Source organism: Capsella rubella, unplaced genomic scaffold (genome assembly GCF_000375325.1).
Source record: "Capsella rubella cultivar Monte Gargano unplaced genomic scaffold, Caprub1_0 scaffold_4, whole genome shotgun sequence".
Classification (NCBI taxonomy): domain Eukaryota; kingdom Viridiplantae; phylum Streptophyta; class Magnoliopsida; order Brassicales; family Brassicaceae; genus Capsella; species Capsella rubella.
Window position 1 is genome coordinate 14,883,163 of NW_006238920.1, and position 17,907 is coordinate 14,901,069.

Here is a 17,907-nt window from a genome sequence, read left to right on the forward strand (position 1 = left end):
GTGGCCAAAATGCCACCTCCTGGAGAAATCGAAACTAGGGTTTAGGGAGGAAGAGAGGCGGAGGAGTGGTGGTGGCTGAAGATGACGGGAAGACAATCTAGAAAGGGAAGACGACGACCTACAAATGGGATTCAAGATGTGAAATCTGAAACCCATTTTGCCCCCCCCCCCCCCACTCCCAGGCAGCAGTTGACGCCGCTGACGGCTGATCGGAGCAATCCGGTCAACTTCCCCAATCTGATCGCGAGGGCGGTAAGGGACCAATTAAATTTTACCGTTTTTGATCGCCAGTGAATAAGTGAAGGCCCAATGATTAATTGGGCCAAATCCAATGTCGCACAGCAAAAACTTACAAAGCGGCGGGGATAATAAGGTTTGGTGGCACAGAGACGCCATTTTGTTTTCGAAATGGAAAAAGGGCTTTTTGTATATATATATATATGGGTAGTAGTGGGCTTGATGAATCCAGCAGGCCAAGAATATCAAATTAGGATGATTGATGATTGAGAGGACTAAGCTAGACTAGAAGAAACACATGAGAGAGAGAGAGAGAGAGAGAGATGAATAATAACAATTTTGGGAGGGAGGGGTGTCACCGTGTCAGGTGTGGTGTGATTTCTATACTCTTATTATTATTATTATTATTATTGCCGACAAATGGGAAGCGGAAACGAAGAAATGTGAAGGCATCTCTCTCATTGATTGAAGTGAGTCGACTCAGTCAGAGCGAGTTGAGAGAGAAACAGAGAGACTAGTAGTAGTAAGTAGGTTAGGTACGGAATGACGGATGTGCCCTCACTTTCGGACCGGACCAGAGTTCTAAATCCTCGTTTTTTTTTCTTTCTTTTTGTGACAATTGTTGGCCACTCGCGCCCAGAGGGCCTTCTGGTCATTTCGCGAAATCAAATACTAACTTAACTGTACTAGTGAAGTAGTCTGTCTAGGGAGGGTAGTGTAAAAACAATAATAATTCCTTTGTTTTTTTTTTTTGTTGTTTTCTCAAAGTGTATCAGTATTTATTTTCTTCTTTGTTTCTTTGGTTTCCCTTTTTCTTTTCTGGGATGCTTTTACTTAGGCGAGACCCAAAGCACCACCACCACCCAAACTAAACCAAGAGAGTCCAAAAAGCAACTACAACCAAAACAAAACAAAAAAAAATTATTAATTAGAAATTTGTAAATTACTAGTAATATATTACTAATAAAAATTTGTATAAATTATTTTTTTTTATTTTTTTTTTAAAGAAGAAATTGAAAGCTAAAAAAAGAAACACTAGTGCAGAGGGCAGACCGTACGGTATTCCTCAAGAGCGAAAGAGGAGAGAGAGAGAGAAACCGACCAAAGAAGCTCTCTCTCAATCACTGTCGAAGCATCTCTTCTTCTTCTTCTTCTTCTTCTTCTTTCTTTTTTTTTTTTCCCTTCCTTTTTTCTTCTTTCGCTCTCCGAGGTTCCGTTGTAATCTCTCGGCTTTTGGAATCTGCTTGTCCGGTATAATCTCCGTCGTTCCCCCCTATGAGCCTTTGACATTTCTTCCATTTTCTTCTTAGTTGAGGACTTGTACTAACCCCTTTTCTTTTTTCTAAAAATTTACTGTACACCAAATCCCTAAAAAAGAGGCAAAAGTGTTCTCTGCTCCTTCCATGGACCTTTATGCTCGCAATCCGCCTATCAATGGCTCCCAATCTGCTCTAGCTCCCGACTGGATCCCCGCTGATGCTGATACCGGACTCGAAGGTCTCTTCTTCTTCTCCATCATTCACTCGCATGCGTACTCTTTAGGGTTTCTGCCAAAACCACAACTTCTGTCCTGGGGATTTCTGAGATTTTGTCTTTTGTAATTTGCAGAGTCGATGTGGCGATTAGGGCTGGGTAGCGAGACGTACCCGGAGAGACCAGGTGCTCCTGACTGTGCCTACTACATGCGCACTGGTGTCTGCGGCTACGGTAATCGATGTCGTTACAACCACCCTCGCGATCGTGCCTCGGTACAACTAATCTCCCTTTGTGTTTTCCTTTTTCTCTCAACTCTCTTGTATACCTTACTGGGAAACCTTTTTTTCCGTAATGTGGGTGATCTCCAACTTTATTCAGTACCTGGACAACTTGATTCGTTAAGTCAGGGTTTTTGTTTTTTCCCCCTTAGTCTCACTCTTTTCTTGTTTCTTGTGTTCGGTTTCATGGTCTTAGTGATGAATGTAGCGCTTGATTTTTATGCTCTTCTCATTTCTCCTCTTGGCTTGGCCACAGTGTACTGTTTTTCTGAGAATACAGTTTGCATTGCACTAGGTTGAAGCAACTGTTAGAGCTACAGGGCAGTATCCAGAACGTATAGGTGAACCCCCATGCCAGGTAATAACCCTGTCATTTTTGGAATGTACACAAGGTTGTTTCTTTTAACATTATTGATTGTAAACTCCGGTCTATGTTTTGCAGTTTTATTTGAAAACTGGAACCTGTAAATTTGGGGCGTCTTGCAAATTCCACCATCCGAAGAATGCAGGTGGATCCATGAGCCACGTTCCACTTAATATATATGGATACCCTGTGCGAGAGGTAAAGCTTTGTTCTCCTCTTTCACTCACTCGTCTCTACATGTTTATGCACAGATGTAATTAAGAGTCGTGTCGAGTTTGTAGGGTGAGAACGAATGCTCCTACTATTTGAAAACGGGGCAATGCAAATTTGGTATAACCTGTAAATTTCATCATCCTCAGCCTGCTGGTACAACTGTCCCACCACCACCAGCATCTGCACCTCAGTTTTATCCATCGGTGCAGTCACTTATGCCTGATCAGTATGGAGGTCCATCCTCTAGCTTGAGAGTTGCAAGAACTCTTCTTCCTGGTTCTTACATGCAAGGCGCCTATGGTCCAATGCTACTTACCCCAGGGGTCGTTCCCATTCCAGGCTGGAGTCCTTACTCGGTAACCTTTTAGATTGTTATATCGTCACTACATTTCTCTCTCTCTCTCTCTGTCTCACTTTTACTTTTGATTCAGGCACCTGTGAGCCCTGCTCTATCTCCTGGTGCCCAGCATGCTGTTGGGGCAACTTCTTTATATGGAGTTACACAGCTCTCTTCCACCACTCCTTCGCTTCCCGGGGTTTATCCATCTCTGTCCTCTCCTACAGGTGTTATACAGAAAGAACAAGCCTTCCCAGAGAGACCCGGTGAACCGGAGTGTCAATACTATTTGAAAACAGGAGATTGTAAGTTTGGAACATCTTGTAAGTTTCATCATCCTCGAGATCGGGTTCCACCAAGAGCAAATTGCATCTTGAGCCCCATTGGTCTTCCTCTACGCCCGGTATGCTCTCTCTCTCTGAACATAAGGGTTGTTTGCTGCATAGAGTAATGGGATGCACGTTTGACTGTTGCTATCTCTGAGCTTGATCATAGTAACATTTCTCTCTAAATCAGTTTATCTTGGGTTGGAAAACAGGGTGTGCAGCGCTGCACGTTCTATGTGCAAAACGGCTTCTGTAAATTCGGGTCAACATGTAAATTTGATCATCCAATGGGAAACATCAGATACAATCCTTCAGCATCCTCTCTGGCTGATGCACCAGTGGCTCCTTACCCAGTGAGCTCTCTCTTGGGTGGCGGTCTCGCAGCAGCCCCTTCTTCGTCATCGACAGAGCTCATAACAGGGGGTGCAAAAGATCCGTACTTGACAGGTTTGCCTAGTTCAAGAAGCACATCAAGCATCTCGGCAGGTTTGATTTTCTCCCAGAGTGGTGGCTCAATTCCATTCTCTGAGCTGCAACTCTCGAGCCAGACATCACTTCCTCTAACAGGTAGCAGAATCACAAGACAAGGACGAGAAATCCGTCGATCCTTTTGAATTGATAAGCTTGGACAAAAGGGTACGCATACTCAGTCCTCTGGATCACCTTTTGCAATTCTTAAATCTAATATCATTATTATAGAGAAGCATGTGATGTGAATTTCTATATATATATTTATATAGTCTCTCCGTACCTTAGAAAAGAAAAAGAAAAAAAGAAAAAAAAAAAGCCTATTTGAGAAGAAGACCTGAGTGAGAATCACATATATATATATATATAGATAATATAAGATGAAATCTATATGTGCATATATCAAAGACAAAAGAAAACAAGAAAAAAGGCTCTTCTTCTTTTCTTTCCTTTCTTTCCTTTTTTTTTGTTTGTTTGTTTGTTTGTGTGTATAATGTTTGTAATTGTATAGAGACAGACAAGGTTTCATTGTCTTGTCCGAACTTCTTCTACTTCAGACCCATTGCGGCTGAACAACCCAAAAAAGAAAAAAACAAGAGAAAAAGAACTCTCGATTCTCTTCTTCTTTTTAGAATTTTCTTTTACTTTTTTTTTACTCTGGCAATTGGTGAAACTGATCGTGTTAAGGTATCTTCTTTATTGTAGTCAAATTATGTGGTGTGTTGTTAATTTGTTATGTTACTGATTCACACATTATGGTGAGGGAACAACAATCCACATTTTAAGACTAACCTTGAAGGTTGTTGACACCACAACCTTGTACTGCTATTACTATCTTTATTTATTTTTACTTGTTTCTTTTTCTTTTTTTTTCTGGTCGAAATACATATATTGGGAATGGAAGTTGAGCTGAGAGTAGATGAGGGAAAGCACACGAATCCTAGAATCGATCATAGCATTTGGGAAAGCGGTATTGAAAAGAGAAATGATGAGAAATGGTTTCAAGAATTTTTTTATAAGGACAAGGAAGAAAGAAGTAATCTTTGAGAAAACCCTACCTGAGAACGAAACCATTTCTTTGGTTTCATCATCATCGCTCACAATTTTAATAGAGAGAGAAACTTTTGCCATCATTTGCTCTTGTTTGCCTCCCCACCCCACCTGCCTCTCTCTCTCACTCACACACAATATACTTTTCTTTTTGTCAATTGTGGAGTGGAGTGGAGTGTGTATCAAACACGCGAATTTTTACTACTAGTATCCCAATTTCATGTGCATGGTCCTATACTTTCTATCTGCCGTAGTGGTAAAAAAGTATTCGTGTTGTAGTAGACTTTCTAACCAAGTGGAAAACTTGCTCTTTATGATGTGGTTTTTACTCATATACTTGGGAAGGATAGAATTGTGTCAAAGCACAATCCCGAATTTGTAATCTGTTTGTGATTATTACATTGATTTAACAAAAGCAAAATCACATATTTACCAAAATTATTTTTTACTAAACTCAAATATTAACGTTTTATTTTTTTTATAAAGTTAGGCGAACATTCTTTTTTCGTTACTTTAAATTTTTCTACTGATACACCTATTTTAGTTTTCTTGTTTTTTTTTTTCTTTTTTTTGTTCTCGTTTAAGCTACTTTTTTCTTCTCTGGTTTGAAAATAAATTTTTAAAGAAAACATAGAGGTATGATTACAACCCCCAAAAGCAATGCAACCCATTCACAGTTCCTGCAATTTATTGTTTTTATACTCTTTTTTTTTTTTTTTGTAAAGAAGGAAAAAAATCCCGAGTATAAATAAAAGACACGATAAGAAACCTTTTAAACTTTTTCACCGAAAAGCATAAGTAATAAACAGCACACTTAATTGACTTTTTACGTTAATCAACAACTTACATTCATAATATTCCTTTTAAACTTAGACTAGTACGTAAATAGTATATTCCTTTTCAATTACTACATAGTGATTTAGAAAAATAAAAATTGAAACATATACACTAACAATATACACTACAGACAATGCGCAGACCAATAAGTTGATATCTTGTAAGAAAAAAAATGTTGATACCACCACCTGGGGTATATATATAGTTGAAGAAGGAAAACTCTATCAGTGACTGTGAGCTGAGATCATGTACTCACTCACACAACCTATAGCAACCGAGATTAGTGTCCTAATTCCCGGAGGATAAAGTTGTATTCACCTAATTTATTTTAAGATATTATTATATATGATACTTCACAGCAAAATTATATACTGTATCTCTGTTTAATTTATAAGAAGAAAAGTCATGATTTCGCTTTAATCCTGCATGAATTCAAGTGGTTTTATTTTTGTTTTGCTTAACTCACTCCTCCGCACAAATCTTTTCATTCTTATTTGAAAGGCAGAGACGACAAGAGAAAGAGCATTTGCAGCCGACAGTAAGGAACATTTTTCTGATCCTTAGCAAACACAAAAAAAAAAAAACATATTTGCAGGTCTTTGCAGTAACATCGGATTTGCTAAAACAAAAACAAAACAAACAAAACACAAAAGGTTTGCAACTTTATTTGGGGAGAAGAGATCCTAAATGGGTGTTGTTACTATTCCTGAGTCGAAGCAAAGTGTATCCGGGAAAAGAGCCTTTCGTCCAAGTTCAAGTATCAGACACACTCCTCCTCAATGGTTCCCTACTCAGTCTCATCTCATCTCCTTTCTTTCTTGCGCATCAATTTTAATCTTTTGCTTTCAAAATTTCACCCTTTCCTTGTCTCCCCTGCTTCTAATTTCTAGGCCGGTCTCGGACGTTACGAGTGACTTAACCATCGAAGTAGGCTCTGCCAGCTTTTCTCTCCACAAGGTAAACTTTTAATTCTAGCTCTAAGCTCGCCAGCACTCTAAGAAGAAGATGAAAAGCTCTTTAACCACAAGTCTTCCTTGTCTCTCAGTTTCCTCTCGTCTCTCGGAGTGGAAGAATCCGGAAACTTGTCCTGGAATCAAAAGACACGAACCTGAACCTACCAACTGTCCCCGGCGGGTCAGAATCGTTCGAACTCGCAGCAAAGTTCTGCTACGGCGTTGGCGTTCAGTTCAACTCGTCGAACATCGCAGCGTTGCGATGCGTTGCTCATTACCTAGAGATGAACGAAGATTTGTCGGACAAGAACCTGGAGGCGAGAACAGAGGCCTACCTTAAAGACTCCATTTTTAACGACATTTCGAATTCGATAAGTGCTCTTCACTCCTGCGAGAGGCTGCTCCCTGTAGCTGAAGAGATCAACCTCGTCGGGAGGCTCGTGAACGCAATCGCTGTAAACGCTTGCAAAGAACAGCTAGCCTCTGGTTTGCTCAAGCTTGATCAGAAGTTCGGTGGATGCGCCGTGAGATTGCCGGAGACGGAGACGGAGAAGCCGTGTGATTGGTGGGGACGCTCTCTGCCAATCCTCAAGCTCGACTTCTTCCAGAGAGTTGTCTCCGCCATGAAATCCAAAGGTCTCAATCAGGATATTATCAGTGAGATCCTTATGAGTTACGCTCGCAAATCACTGCAAATCATCAGAGAACCTAATCTCGTCAAATCAGACTCCGATCTGCAGAGGAAACAGCGAATCGTCCTGGAAGCTGTCGTGGGGCTCCTCCCTACGCAGGCCAACAAAGGCTCCATCCCTATCTCCTTCCTCTCCAGCCTCTTGAAGACTGCTATAGGATCTGGAACCTCCGTCTCTTGCAGATCGGATCTGGAGCGACGGATCAGCCACCAGCTCGACCAGGCCATCCTTGAGGACATCCTCATTCCGGCCAACATTGGCGCCATGTACGACACCGATTCAGTGCAGCGAATCTTCTCCTTGTTCCTGAATCTTGATGAGTGCGACTACAGAGACGACGAGGACGACCGTGGAAACGTGGTGGACGAGAGCGAGATGGCCATGTACGATTTCGACGGGCCAGAGTCCCCGAAACAGAGCTCCATCTTCAAGGTGTCGAAGCTGATGGACAGTTATCTCGCTGAGGTGGCTCTCGACTCGAGCCTCCCTCCCTCGAAGTTCATAGCTCTCGCAGAGCTTCTCCCTGACCATGCTCGCGCCGTCTGCGATGGCCTCTACCGAGCCGTTGACATCTTCCTCAAGGTTCACACCACCATCTCCCAAGAGAAAGAAAGAAAAAAAAAAGGAATATCCTTTTTCAGAAATATTTTGAAAAATGTTTTGATTGCTCTGTTTTGGTTGGATTAGGTTCATCCCCACATGAAAGATTCAGAGCGGTACCGTCTCTGCAAGACAATCAGCTGTCAGAGACTGTCGCAGGAGGCAAGCAGCCACGCGGCTCAAAATGAGAGGCTTCCTGTTCAGATTGCGGTTCAAGTCTTGTTCTACGAACAGACGCGGCTCAAGAACGCCATGACCAGCGGTGGCACAGGGGGTTCGAGCCAAAGCCAGTTCTTCTTGCTTCAAAACCGCTCGGGAAGCGGGATGGCAAGCGGAGCGATCTCGCCACGGGACAACTACGCGTCAGTGAGAAGAGAGAACAGAGAGCTGAGACTGGAGGTGGCCAGGATGAGGATGAGGCTAACGGACCTGGAGAAGGATCATGTTTCGATGAAGAGAGACTTGGTAAAGCCCAGCCGGAGAAGGCGCAGTTATGGAATGTTGAGGAAGCTCTCTAGAGGTCTGAACAAGTTGAACGCTATGGTTTTAAGATTCAGGAGCAGCCAAACTAGTGCTGGTAACGGTAAGCTTACGGAGGAGAAAACTAATTCCGAAAGACGATTCATGTTTCAGAAGAGGAGATGTCACTCTGTTTCTTGATTTTTTATTTTTTAGTTTCTAAATATTTGCTTTCTTTCTCTCTTTGTTTTTCTTTCTTTCTTGTTTGGGGTGTAATCTTTCTTTTAAGCTGAATTTGAATGTGTAAATTTGTAATTTACAGATTCTACTAGTTTTCGAATTAGAGTCAAATAAATCTTCCGGAGTTTGGAAGCTTTGCTTGTATATATATATATATATATATATATATAGCCTTTGTCGTTGTTGATGGATCAAGACCATAAAAGGAACAATATTTGTACCCTCCTCTCTTCTTTTGTCTCAGCTCCTCCTCCTGCGCAATGGGGCAAGTAGTAAAATTTTTTATTTCTTTGCTCAGCAAAAAAAAAAAAAAAGAATTTCTACAAAGTTGGCCAAAATATTACTATTGGGCTCACGGCCCAGTATAATTGGCGATAATTGTATTGTTGGGCCTAATTCTGTCACATACAGAGAGAATGTTAACGGTATAGTTGTGATATATATGGTTCTGGTCAGAGGAAAAAGATAAAAAGAAGGAGAATTTTATGGCATGACCGGTCCTGTGTGTTGCCACCCACGTCGTTGGATCACCGAGTAGGTATCGTGAAATTGTAATGAAAGATATTTAATGAACATAAATATAATTGTTTGTTTATCCAAAATCCATCACATGCGCGCGGGGCTGATCGAGCGGCTCGTTCAGCGTCATCATCATCATCATCAGCAGCACGTACGTATGAAGTACATATAATTAGGAATGAAGCAGCCGACGAATAACAACAACGCATGACGTACGTGCGTCTGGCAGGAGATCGATCGAGACATTAATCGCATTATTATAGATAGTTTCGAACGAAGAGAATACAAATATCTTCAGCGTAATTTTATATTATTTTTTAAAATAAAATTTCTGGTATTATATATATATATATCAAACTTTAACTTCAGCGTAATTTTATATTATTAAGTTTGAGAGAAACTAAGAATACATATACATATTTTGGCAAGTTGGTGTTGGCGGAATCAACTATATAAATGCATCTTGTTTGTCACCGAAAGCTTCCGATACCTTTTTCGCGGGGGCCTTTGACGACGCAATGATACAATCAAAGCAGATATGTTAAGAGAATCCGTTAGATTACAAAAATTGACAACTCTCTCTCTCTCTCCATCTCTTTCCTTTGTTTTTCTGCCGTATATGTAGGCTTAATTAATTTGTACAAAATTTCCTAACTACAAAATTTATTTGAAATAAAGTCGTTTACTCATAACTTTAAGACATTTTTTAAAAAAAAATCATCAGATTTGATAAGTTTTAACTTACATATATGGTCATGCAAATATAGTCCAATTTTTTTTTTGGGTTTAATGTTCAAATAAATATAGTCCATGTTTAGGATGCAAATGCTTACAATTAGAAGCAATATATATTATGAACCACCGCGCGTGGAGCTGTCTTGATGTAGCATAATATACATACAATATTGAAATGAAGTGTACGTGAATTTATTATACTAGAAACGCACAAGCAAAGTTACACTAATTTCGTTGCAAAATAATAATATAATTGACCTACGTACATGTTCGATCTGTTAATTACATTCCATATATATATCTGTTAATTACATTCTATAATAGCCGTCATTTTGTGGGCATCTGATATTTTAACTTTCCTTTTTGATATTTTATTTGTAACCAAAAAAAAAGGGGGAGAGAGAGACTCACTCACTCGATCACCCCTTTTCTATAAAGAGCCAAGCTGATCTCAAAGCTTTTCTACATATACTCAAGCCAAAACCAAACATATATACATAAAAAAAAAGCTAAAAAATTTAAGCCCTGGCCATTTCAGTCTTTTGTGAGGATCAGATCATGGACAGAGTGATGAGAATGTCTTCGGAGAAAGGAGTGGTCATCTTCACGAAGAGCTCATGTTGTCTCTGCTACGCCGTTCAGATCCTTTTCCGTGACCTTAGGGTTCAACCAACCATCCACGAGATCGACAACGACCCCGACTGCCGTGAGATCGAGAAGGCTCTCCTCCGTCTCGGCTGCTCCACGGCGGTTCCAGCTGTCTTCGTCGGAGGCAAGCTCATTGGGTCTACCAATGAAGTCATGTCCCTTCACCTTAGTGGCTCTCTCGTCCCCTTGATCAAACCCTATCAGTCCATCCTTTACTAGCTAGCTAGAGGACTACGTACTAAACCAACTCAATAATCTAAATTAAACGCTTATTATTATTATTATATAGCTAGTGAGAATAAACACGGTTACAGCTAGAGTGTGAGCTCAATACACTATAGCTAGCTAGATGTTCGACGAGGACTTCGTCTGCAATGTCTATCATATATATCTCTTCTTTCGCTGTTTCAGTTTATCTATTGTATGTTGATGTATAACTCTCTGTTTATGCTAATGAAAAAACTATTGTTTTCTTGATTTTTTTCCGTATGTTAATTAGAACGATATATATATATATATCTTGTACGTACGTGTTGATTAACCAACTTAATCAGGCCTTTCCAATTTATATATAAGTTGTAAGACAAGGAAAACGTTTTCTACTTCTTTAATTGGGTTAAACGTATGGTATATCAGAAGAGTCTGCAAACAAACCATTTTCTGGTTTTGACATATTCATGTACCAGCTAGCTGAGGGTATATATATAATTCATATATATGAAAACGTGACTTTTCTTCGTAACTTATGTTGATTAAGCAGGTGATTAGGGTTTTTAAAGGGAAAAGAAAAAGAAAAAAAAAACTTGTAAATAAGAGATTCTCAAAATATCAAAACCGCACTTTTTCATTACTTTTAACTTGCTAATTAACCGGTAACCACATGCATCAATGAACTCTTCTTCTAATTATTAAGTTATATAACTTAGTCGGTCATATATTAAGATCTGTCTGATAGGTAGATATACCAATGGTAAGATTATATCAGTCGATCGATATGCGTAGCTACTGTTTTTGTATATTCACGGACAATGTTTTGTTTCGTTTGCCACTTCCCATTGGAACATATATATTAAATGTGAACAAATATTACTCTGAGTCTACTACACCACCGAAAATGAAAAATCAGTAATTAAACATGCAAAAGAAATAATGATAATAATAAAGATCACAGATGGCTTTATTAATTAGGCGATTAAAGCAGTTAGAGGAAGAGAATATTAGAAGATCTTTCGGGGTCCAAAAGTATATATCATCATGCATGGCTACACTAATAAATCATTGAACTTTTTCCCTTTCTTATATTCTTGACCTTGATCAGTATCTTCACGTTGTATTCATTTTTTTTTTACGTTGTATAAATCTATTTTTACCTTTTAATTTCTTTATACAACTAATTTAAAATAACTACTACAAACGCACAATTTAATTTCTAGTGCATATAGTACGTATACAATGCACGAGTTAACGTACAATTTTTTTTCTCAATATGATTCTTTTTTATTCTTTTTTCGTTAGCTGCTACCCTTGCTGCCTATATATATAAACTGGTATAGCAAATTATAATAAATATAAAATGCAGTGGTGGGAAAAAAAATTAAAAAGTTACAAACGAAACGAAATATGGAATAGTTGTTATATAGAGAACATAAACGATCCTTTCAGCTTTATAGATAACGCAGCATACAATTCTTCATAGTTCCACTTTTTGCTACTTGAGATTGATGATTGTAACTGTATTGTAGATATCAAATCGTACGTACATGTTTTAACCACGTACACAGTATACTAATAACTATTAGGGATAAATATCCCACATTGGAAATTGAGTAGGATCTTAAGTGGTCTGGCTCATAGTTGGCCCACCGATTCATGCCCAAACATATCGAGATTTATGGTTAAAAGAACCATCATCTCGAGGGGGCGTATTAGGGATAAATATCCCACATTGGAAGTTGAGTAGGATCTTAAGTGGTATATATAAGATATGGGCCTCTCTAGGTATATATAAGATATGGGCCTCTCCACTCATCGCCAATTGGTTTTAGGTTGGAAGCCCACAATCTAATAATAACTACATTATGGATTTGAGCCTCGCATGCATTCATCTGTTAGTTAACCATTCATATATTAGAATATGGGAATTTCCCTCTGAAAGTTACCCAAATCAACTACTTGAAAAATTCTCAAATGAAAAGCGTGTAAATTAAAAGCCTCGATACCTTTAAGGTTTGTTGAATGAATGAATAAATGGTTCTATATATTGAGTTCAAAAGGTCCAAAAGGAGATATATAATAAAGGTACGTAGAATCTCTTTATTTACAAGATGGGTGGAACAACTTTTGTGGACCTCCAACTTCTTGGGATCGTGGGAATTGGGAGAATCTAATCGGAAGTTATGTATAGACAGACGTACGTGTAAGAATTGAAGTATATAACTAAGAACCACATTCACTTTAATTTGTTGTAATTGTCATAACTTATAATGAGATTCAAGATTCGTCGACGGGCGCGTGATGAACGCATCCTCCTATAGGCTCAAGATTCGTATCCAAGGAAAATATCAAGAATCTAGATCGATCGATGATTACTTAATTAGAACAAATTGAGTGGACCATTTGTTCGGAACAAATAGGGAACGAACTGAATTTCATGCGAGTAACATTGAAACTCAACAATATGGAATGGTACGTACGCTACAACATCCAGTTTCAGTAATTAATTTATAATTGTGTATTGATTTATGATGTTTATATATTAATTGAATTAGACTCTGTTATTTAATTCTTAGATACTTTTAAAATAGACAAAAATTAAGTGAAGTAACATGTTGTGTTCTTAAACCATCTTAACCCCTAAGATACTAGCAATAAAGATGTCTTTACTTCTTTTAGAAATTTCTTTTAAATCGTTCAAGGCATACATGCATCATAGTTTTTTTTTTCTCTTTTCTCGTTAAAATATATACATGTCAGCTGTTTTGACAAACATATAATAAACCTAATTCGCTGATAAACATTTATATATAGTTAGATCCAGTAATCCAGTGGTTACAAAATCAGTATGGTTTTTTTTTTTTTGGCTAACTTGTAAATATCATATAAATTGAAGAAAAGGTAATACAAACAGTTTACCTAAAAGAGACAGGTGGATGCAGTAAACAAGGATGCAAAAGCAACCATAACTAGACAGAGCAGGCCAGTAAAGTACGTAGTTGTCCTGATGAAGGATCGATATATATAGAGAGAGAGAGAGACAGAGAGTCATAGGGATCAGTACTGATCGATCAGGCATGTCGTTAACAAATATCGGCTGGGATGTTCAAATTACATCTCTAGCATTACAAGCTTATATATCTAATCTCGTCCTTTCTACTTTTATTTGTTTTTCTTTTTCTTTTGGTCGCATCTCGATCGTCCTTAAATTGTGCATCATGCATGATTAAAGTTAAGTTCGAGATAACTCTAAAATGACAAACCAATTTAAACTACCTACCTACCTACCTGAATGATGAAGTTATCAATTTTCAATCAATCGTGTTTTGGATTTTATTATCTTAAAACTAAAATTAATTAACTGTGGGATCCATTTCCCTTTGTCTAGAACTTTGGTTAATCTTTTTTTTGTTTTGTTTATAAAAATAGTTAAAGAAGGAAAGACACTTTCGAGCATTCTAGCTTTATACAAAAATAATAAATAATAATATACGTCGGTAACGTGACAAAGTCTTTCCTCTAAAGATTTATTTTGTCTGTTTTTATTATATAAAAATAAGAATTCACTGCAAACAAACAAACAAACAAACAAACAGTTCACAACAAAGCAGAGCTTCCCTTTTTCTTCTAACGTCCCTAATTAGCCACGTCACCTCTCTTTTCTGGCACTTGTATAGATTTTTCTACTTTTATTCTAATCAAAGTTTAATTATTATTATTATTATTGTGGCCAACTTCGATTACTCTTTCTCTTTGATCAACCCATTCTTTTTTATTTATTTTGTTTTGTTAGATTTAAGATTAATTAAACCCACCAGTTACTAGTGATTTGTATATACTACGTGGCAGCCAACATGTGTTATCTGATGATAGATAAATGTATATAGATATATGAATATGATACTGTGAAGTAAAAAATATTGATTGATCTGTTAGGTTGTCAGTCTATCCAGTCATGTGTGTAGCTATTGTCTATCACGTTTACGTACGGTACATACATCAAGATTGAATTTTCTTATCGTAACTGTTCATATGAATGATGATTAAATATACCCACCCCTCTATTTATATGCATATATTTCTTAATTTTACAGTGAAAACCAATTTGAAAAGTCGACATGGATCAGTTCAACGGTGGTCAGGTACCCTTAGTTCAGTTTGTACTTGTGTTTATAGACTCTACTTCCACGTGACCGACGGTGGTCACTCCATCAATTATAATTTCTCCACATCGTACGTACGTCCAGGTGCGGATCTAGAAAATTTGTTCAATGGGGGCAAAAATATAGTAAAAAAACTATCAAATACTAAATTATAACAGACATAAAATTGTCATGTAAAAACTTTAAAACATCTTACAAAACCACTAAGACGCTCATTTAATAATTAAAACCTTTTTACCACATTTTTATTTGTGACAGATTCAAATAATTAAAAACAAAAAAACATGTTATAAATTAAAAATTTAGAAAATTTTGAATTTATAGACTTATATTTAAAAATTTATTAATTTAAAATTTTTGAATTATGTAACAAACTTCCATAAAAGCTTAACCATAGAATAAACATATAAACAATTATCACTGCAAAAACTAATATAATCATGTATAACATAAAAACATATATAATGTTTTCCAGGAAACATAGTTATAAGATTGAACTGATTAAATAAAATTAACTGACTAAAAAATAATGCTTATATAATAAAAACGATTGTAAAAAAAGCAGAAAAATAAACTCACAAATTGATAGTTGTTGATTTGTTGTCACACAAAGAAACCAAAAGACTAAAAAAGAAGAAAATAACAAAAAATTAGGTCTAAATTAGTAAGTCTTTAATTCATATATTAATATTTTTTTTTTTTGTACATGAATTAATGGTCTTTCCAAGAAAAAAGGATGAAAACTAGTTTTTTTTGGTACGAACAGATTTTGTTTTCTAATAATTTTTTAATAATTTTTTTTTTTTTTTTTTTTGCTGGTGGCAGCTGCCCCCATCACATTGGCTGTGGGTCCGCCCCCGCGTACGTCCACTTACTATTAACAAGTGTTTTTATATATAAAAAAAAAATGTACTCCTATAAAAGAAAAAGAAAGAACAAAGAGGTTAAGTAATGCAACTCCTGATCTGGAAAGCATGCAGCATTCTCGTGCTATGCTATGTATTACTAATTCATTTTCAGGAGTCAATATTTTTAATAAAAGGGAACCAAATTTAAATGCAAGAGGCACGGGAAAGGTAAAGAGGCTGAGAGGTGGTGTGGTGCCATCATCGAGATCGAGGAGAGAGTGTGTCTCTCTTTACTATGATGGACAGTTTCAGAGCTTCTTCCCCAAGAAATTAAAATTAAGACATTTAGAAAATGGGGGAAAAAAAGAAAGAAGAAGAAGATATTTTTCTGACCTTGTCTTATAATACATCACTTTTAACGTCATCGTGAACACATGGCCTTTTACATAATAAACACATATAGACATACTGTATAATAAAGGGTAGCCAGGCACCACCAATACTTATGGTTTTGTTTTCCCCTACCCCTAAAAAAAAAAAAAAAGAGAAAAGAAATATCCTAAAAGATTCATCCCTAGCTTACTTACCTGAAACTGTCGGCGTCCATGGAGGATAAAGAAGAAGGTCGTCGTCACCGCCTCTGCGACTACTGCGACTCCTCCGTGGCTCTTGTCTACTGCAAAGCTGACTCCGCCAAGCTCTGTCTCGCCTGCGACAAGCAAGTCCACGCCGCCAACCAACTCTTCGCCAAACACTTCAGGTCACTTCTCTGCGACTCCTGTCACGACTCTCCCTCTTCCCTTTTCTGCGACACCGAAAGGTCTGTCCTTTGCCAGAACTGCGATTGGCAGCACCACACTTCCACCTCCCTTCACTCCCGGCGTCCTTTCGAAGGCTTTTCCGGCTGTCCCTCCGTCCCCGAGTTTTTGGCAATCCTCGGACTCGATGACCTCGCCCCCGATTCCGGCTTGCTTTTGGATCAGGCTCCGCCGGAGATCCTCAGCCTCAGTGACCTGGTTGCTTCAGGCGGGTCTGCTACTCATCATTTCCGTGCTACCGACGTTCCTCCTCTGCCTAAGGTCTGTCTGTGGTTTTTTTTTTTTTTATAATATATATATATATATATAAAAGCTGCTCTGTTTTTTCCAAGCCAACTCTGTTTTTTCTTTCTTCAGAATCGCCACGCCACCTGCGGGAAATACAAAGATGAGATGATCCGACAGCTCCGTGGACTGGCTAGATCCGAGCCGAGTTGTCTGAAATTCGAAGCGACAGATGCTGAGATCGATGCCGGATTCCAGTTCCTGGCGCCGGATTTGTTTCCTACATGCGAGCTGGTAAGCATTCGAGTTCTTCTTCTCTTTCTTCTTCTTGTGGCTGTTTGTTGTTTGTTGTTGTGATAAGCTTGTCAATTACTCAAATCTCTTCCCAAAGGAGAGTGGACTGAAATGGTTCGATTTCGATCAGCAAGATGAGGACTTTCCATATTGCTCTCTGCTGAGAAACTTGTCAGAGTCAGATGAGAAACATGAGAACGTTGACCGAAACTCTTCGGTGATGGTTCCCGTTTCTGACTGCTTTAACCGACCCGAGGAAGATAACGTGGTGGTGCCACTTTGCACCACTACGAGGGAGATCAACAGTCTTGAGAGGAACTCTGCTCTCTCTCGCTACAAAGAAAAGAAGAAATCTCGAAGGTAAAACAAAACAAGCCTCAATCATCCATAAAACAGGTTAAGATTGGCATTTTTATTTCATCTCTTAGATGAAACAAACAGGTACGAGAAACACATCAGGTATGAATCACGCAAGGTTCGTGCAGAAAGCAGGACAAGAATCAGGGGACGTTTCGCCAAGGCTGCAGATCCATGATGTGCTCTCCAATTCCTTCTGAAGATAGTCAAAATCGATCTTTTGTATTAATCGAATCATTATCACTGTCTATGATCAGATGATGTTTTTGTATTCTAAGCTTTAGGAGTTACCTACCACTGTATATTTGACCCCAATCTCATATTATTTAATCACTTTGAGAAAACGCATGTTTCAAACACATGACATAATGGATTGTATCTCTTTTTCTTGAACCCATTCGTTTTTCTTCCGATTCCTAGGGTTTAGGGTATGTTTCAACCTCCACATGTTGTTTCATACTGATAACACTTATTATATACAAGCAGCAGAAGATGCAATATACTAGTAGTTCTTGTTCTACTCAATTTGAATCCTTTTATTTGTTGAGAGTTAACTT

At 38.0% G+C, this 17,907-nt stretch overlaps 5 protein-coding genes across 11 annotated transcripts in view; 4 read left to right on the forward strand and 1 right to left on the reverse strand.

The window, feature by feature from the left end:
• LOC17888606 (metal tolerance protein C1) overlaps nucleotides 1-192 on the reverse strand; it is a 2,822-nt gene extending 2,630 nt beyond the window's left edge. Inside the window, exon 1 of the mRNA XM_006296510.2 lies at nucleotides 6-192. Coding sequence (XP_006296572.2) covers nucleotides 6-156 — 151 coding nt within the window. The 5' untranslated portion in view covers nucleotides 157-192. The remainder of the gene's footprint in view (nucleotides 1-5) is intronic.
• A 1,093-nt stretch (nucleotides 193-1,285) lies between these two features.
• LOC17889170 (zinc finger CCCH domain-containing protein 32) lies at nucleotides 1,286-6,177 on the forward strand. 5 transcript variants are annotated; one of them, XM_023783621.1, is made up of 9 exons: nucleotides 1,286-1,488; nucleotides 1,615-1,734; nucleotides 1,846-1,985; nucleotides 2,287-2,349; nucleotides 2,434-2,553; nucleotides 2,637-2,924; nucleotides 3,000-3,308; nucleotides 3,444-3,867; nucleotides 6,092-6,177. In XM_023783621.1, exons 2-8 carry the CDS (start codon nucleotides 1,641-1,643, stop codon nucleotides 3,843-3,845), a joined length of 1,416 nt encoding a protein of 471 aa, XP_023639389.1. In that variant the 5' UTR covers nucleotides 1,286-1,488; nucleotides 1,615-1,640; the 3' UTR covers nucleotides 3,846-3,867; nucleotides 6,092-6,177. The 5 variants fall into 5 exon arrangements, with proteins under 5 accessions (XP_023639389.1, XP_023639388.1, XP_023639387.1 ...); XM_023783620.1 differs by having other exon boundaries at nucleotides 6,088-6,156; XM_023783619.1 differs by lacking the exon at nucleotides 6,092-6,177 and adding an exon at nucleotides 4,604-5,062.
• An 82-nt stretch (nucleotides 6,178-6,259) lies between these two features.
• LOC17888815 (BTB/POZ domain-containing protein SETH6) lies at nucleotides 6,260-8,674 on the forward strand. 2 transcript variants are annotated; one of them, XM_023783618.1, is made up of 4 exons: nucleotides 6,260-6,368; nucleotides 6,477-6,543; nucleotides 6,632-7,813; nucleotides 7,919-8,674. In XM_023783618.1, exons 1-4 carry the CDS (start codon nucleotides 6,274-6,276, stop codon nucleotides 8,489-8,491), a joined length of 1,917 nt encoding a protein of 638 aa, XP_023639386.1. In that variant the 5' UTR covers nucleotides 6,260-6,273; the 3' UTR covers nucleotides 8,492-8,674. The 2 variants fall into 2 exon arrangements, with proteins under 2 accessions (XP_023639386.1, XP_023639385.1); XM_023783617.1 differs by having other exon boundaries at nucleotides 6,260-6,543.
• A 1,597-nt stretch (nucleotides 8,675-10,271) lies between these two features.
• LOC17889322 (glutaredoxin-C13) lies at nucleotides 10,272-10,909 on the forward strand. Its single transcript, XM_006295233.2, has one exon. The coding sequence runs from the start codon at nucleotides 10,343-10,345 to the stop codon at nucleotides 10,649-10,651; it is 309 nt and encodes a 102-aa protein (XP_006295295.1). The 5' UTR covers nucleotides 10,272-10,342; the 3' UTR covers nucleotides 10,652-10,909.
• A 4,870-nt stretch (nucleotides 10,910-15,779) lies between these two features.
• Nucleotides 15,780-17,744, forward strand: LOC17888479 (zinc finger protein CONSTANS-LIKE 13). 2 transcript variants are annotated; one of them, XM_023785070.1, is made up of 4 exons: nucleotides 15,780-16,735; nucleotides 16,832-16,993; nucleotides 17,124-17,353; nucleotides 17,435-17,744. In XM_023785070.1, exons 1-4 carry the CDS (start codon nucleotides 16,262-16,264, stop codon nucleotides 17,526-17,528), a joined length of 960 nt encoding a protein of 319 aa, XP_023640838.1. In that variant the 5' UTR covers nucleotides 15,780-16,261; the 3' UTR covers nucleotides 17,529-17,744. The 2 variants fall into 2 exon arrangements, with proteins under 2 accessions (XP_023640838.1, XP_006294564.1); XM_006294502.2 differs by having other exon boundaries at nucleotides 15,781-16,735; nucleotides 17,091-17,353.
• The last annotated feature ends 163 nt before the right edge of the window (nucleotides 17,745-17,907 follow it).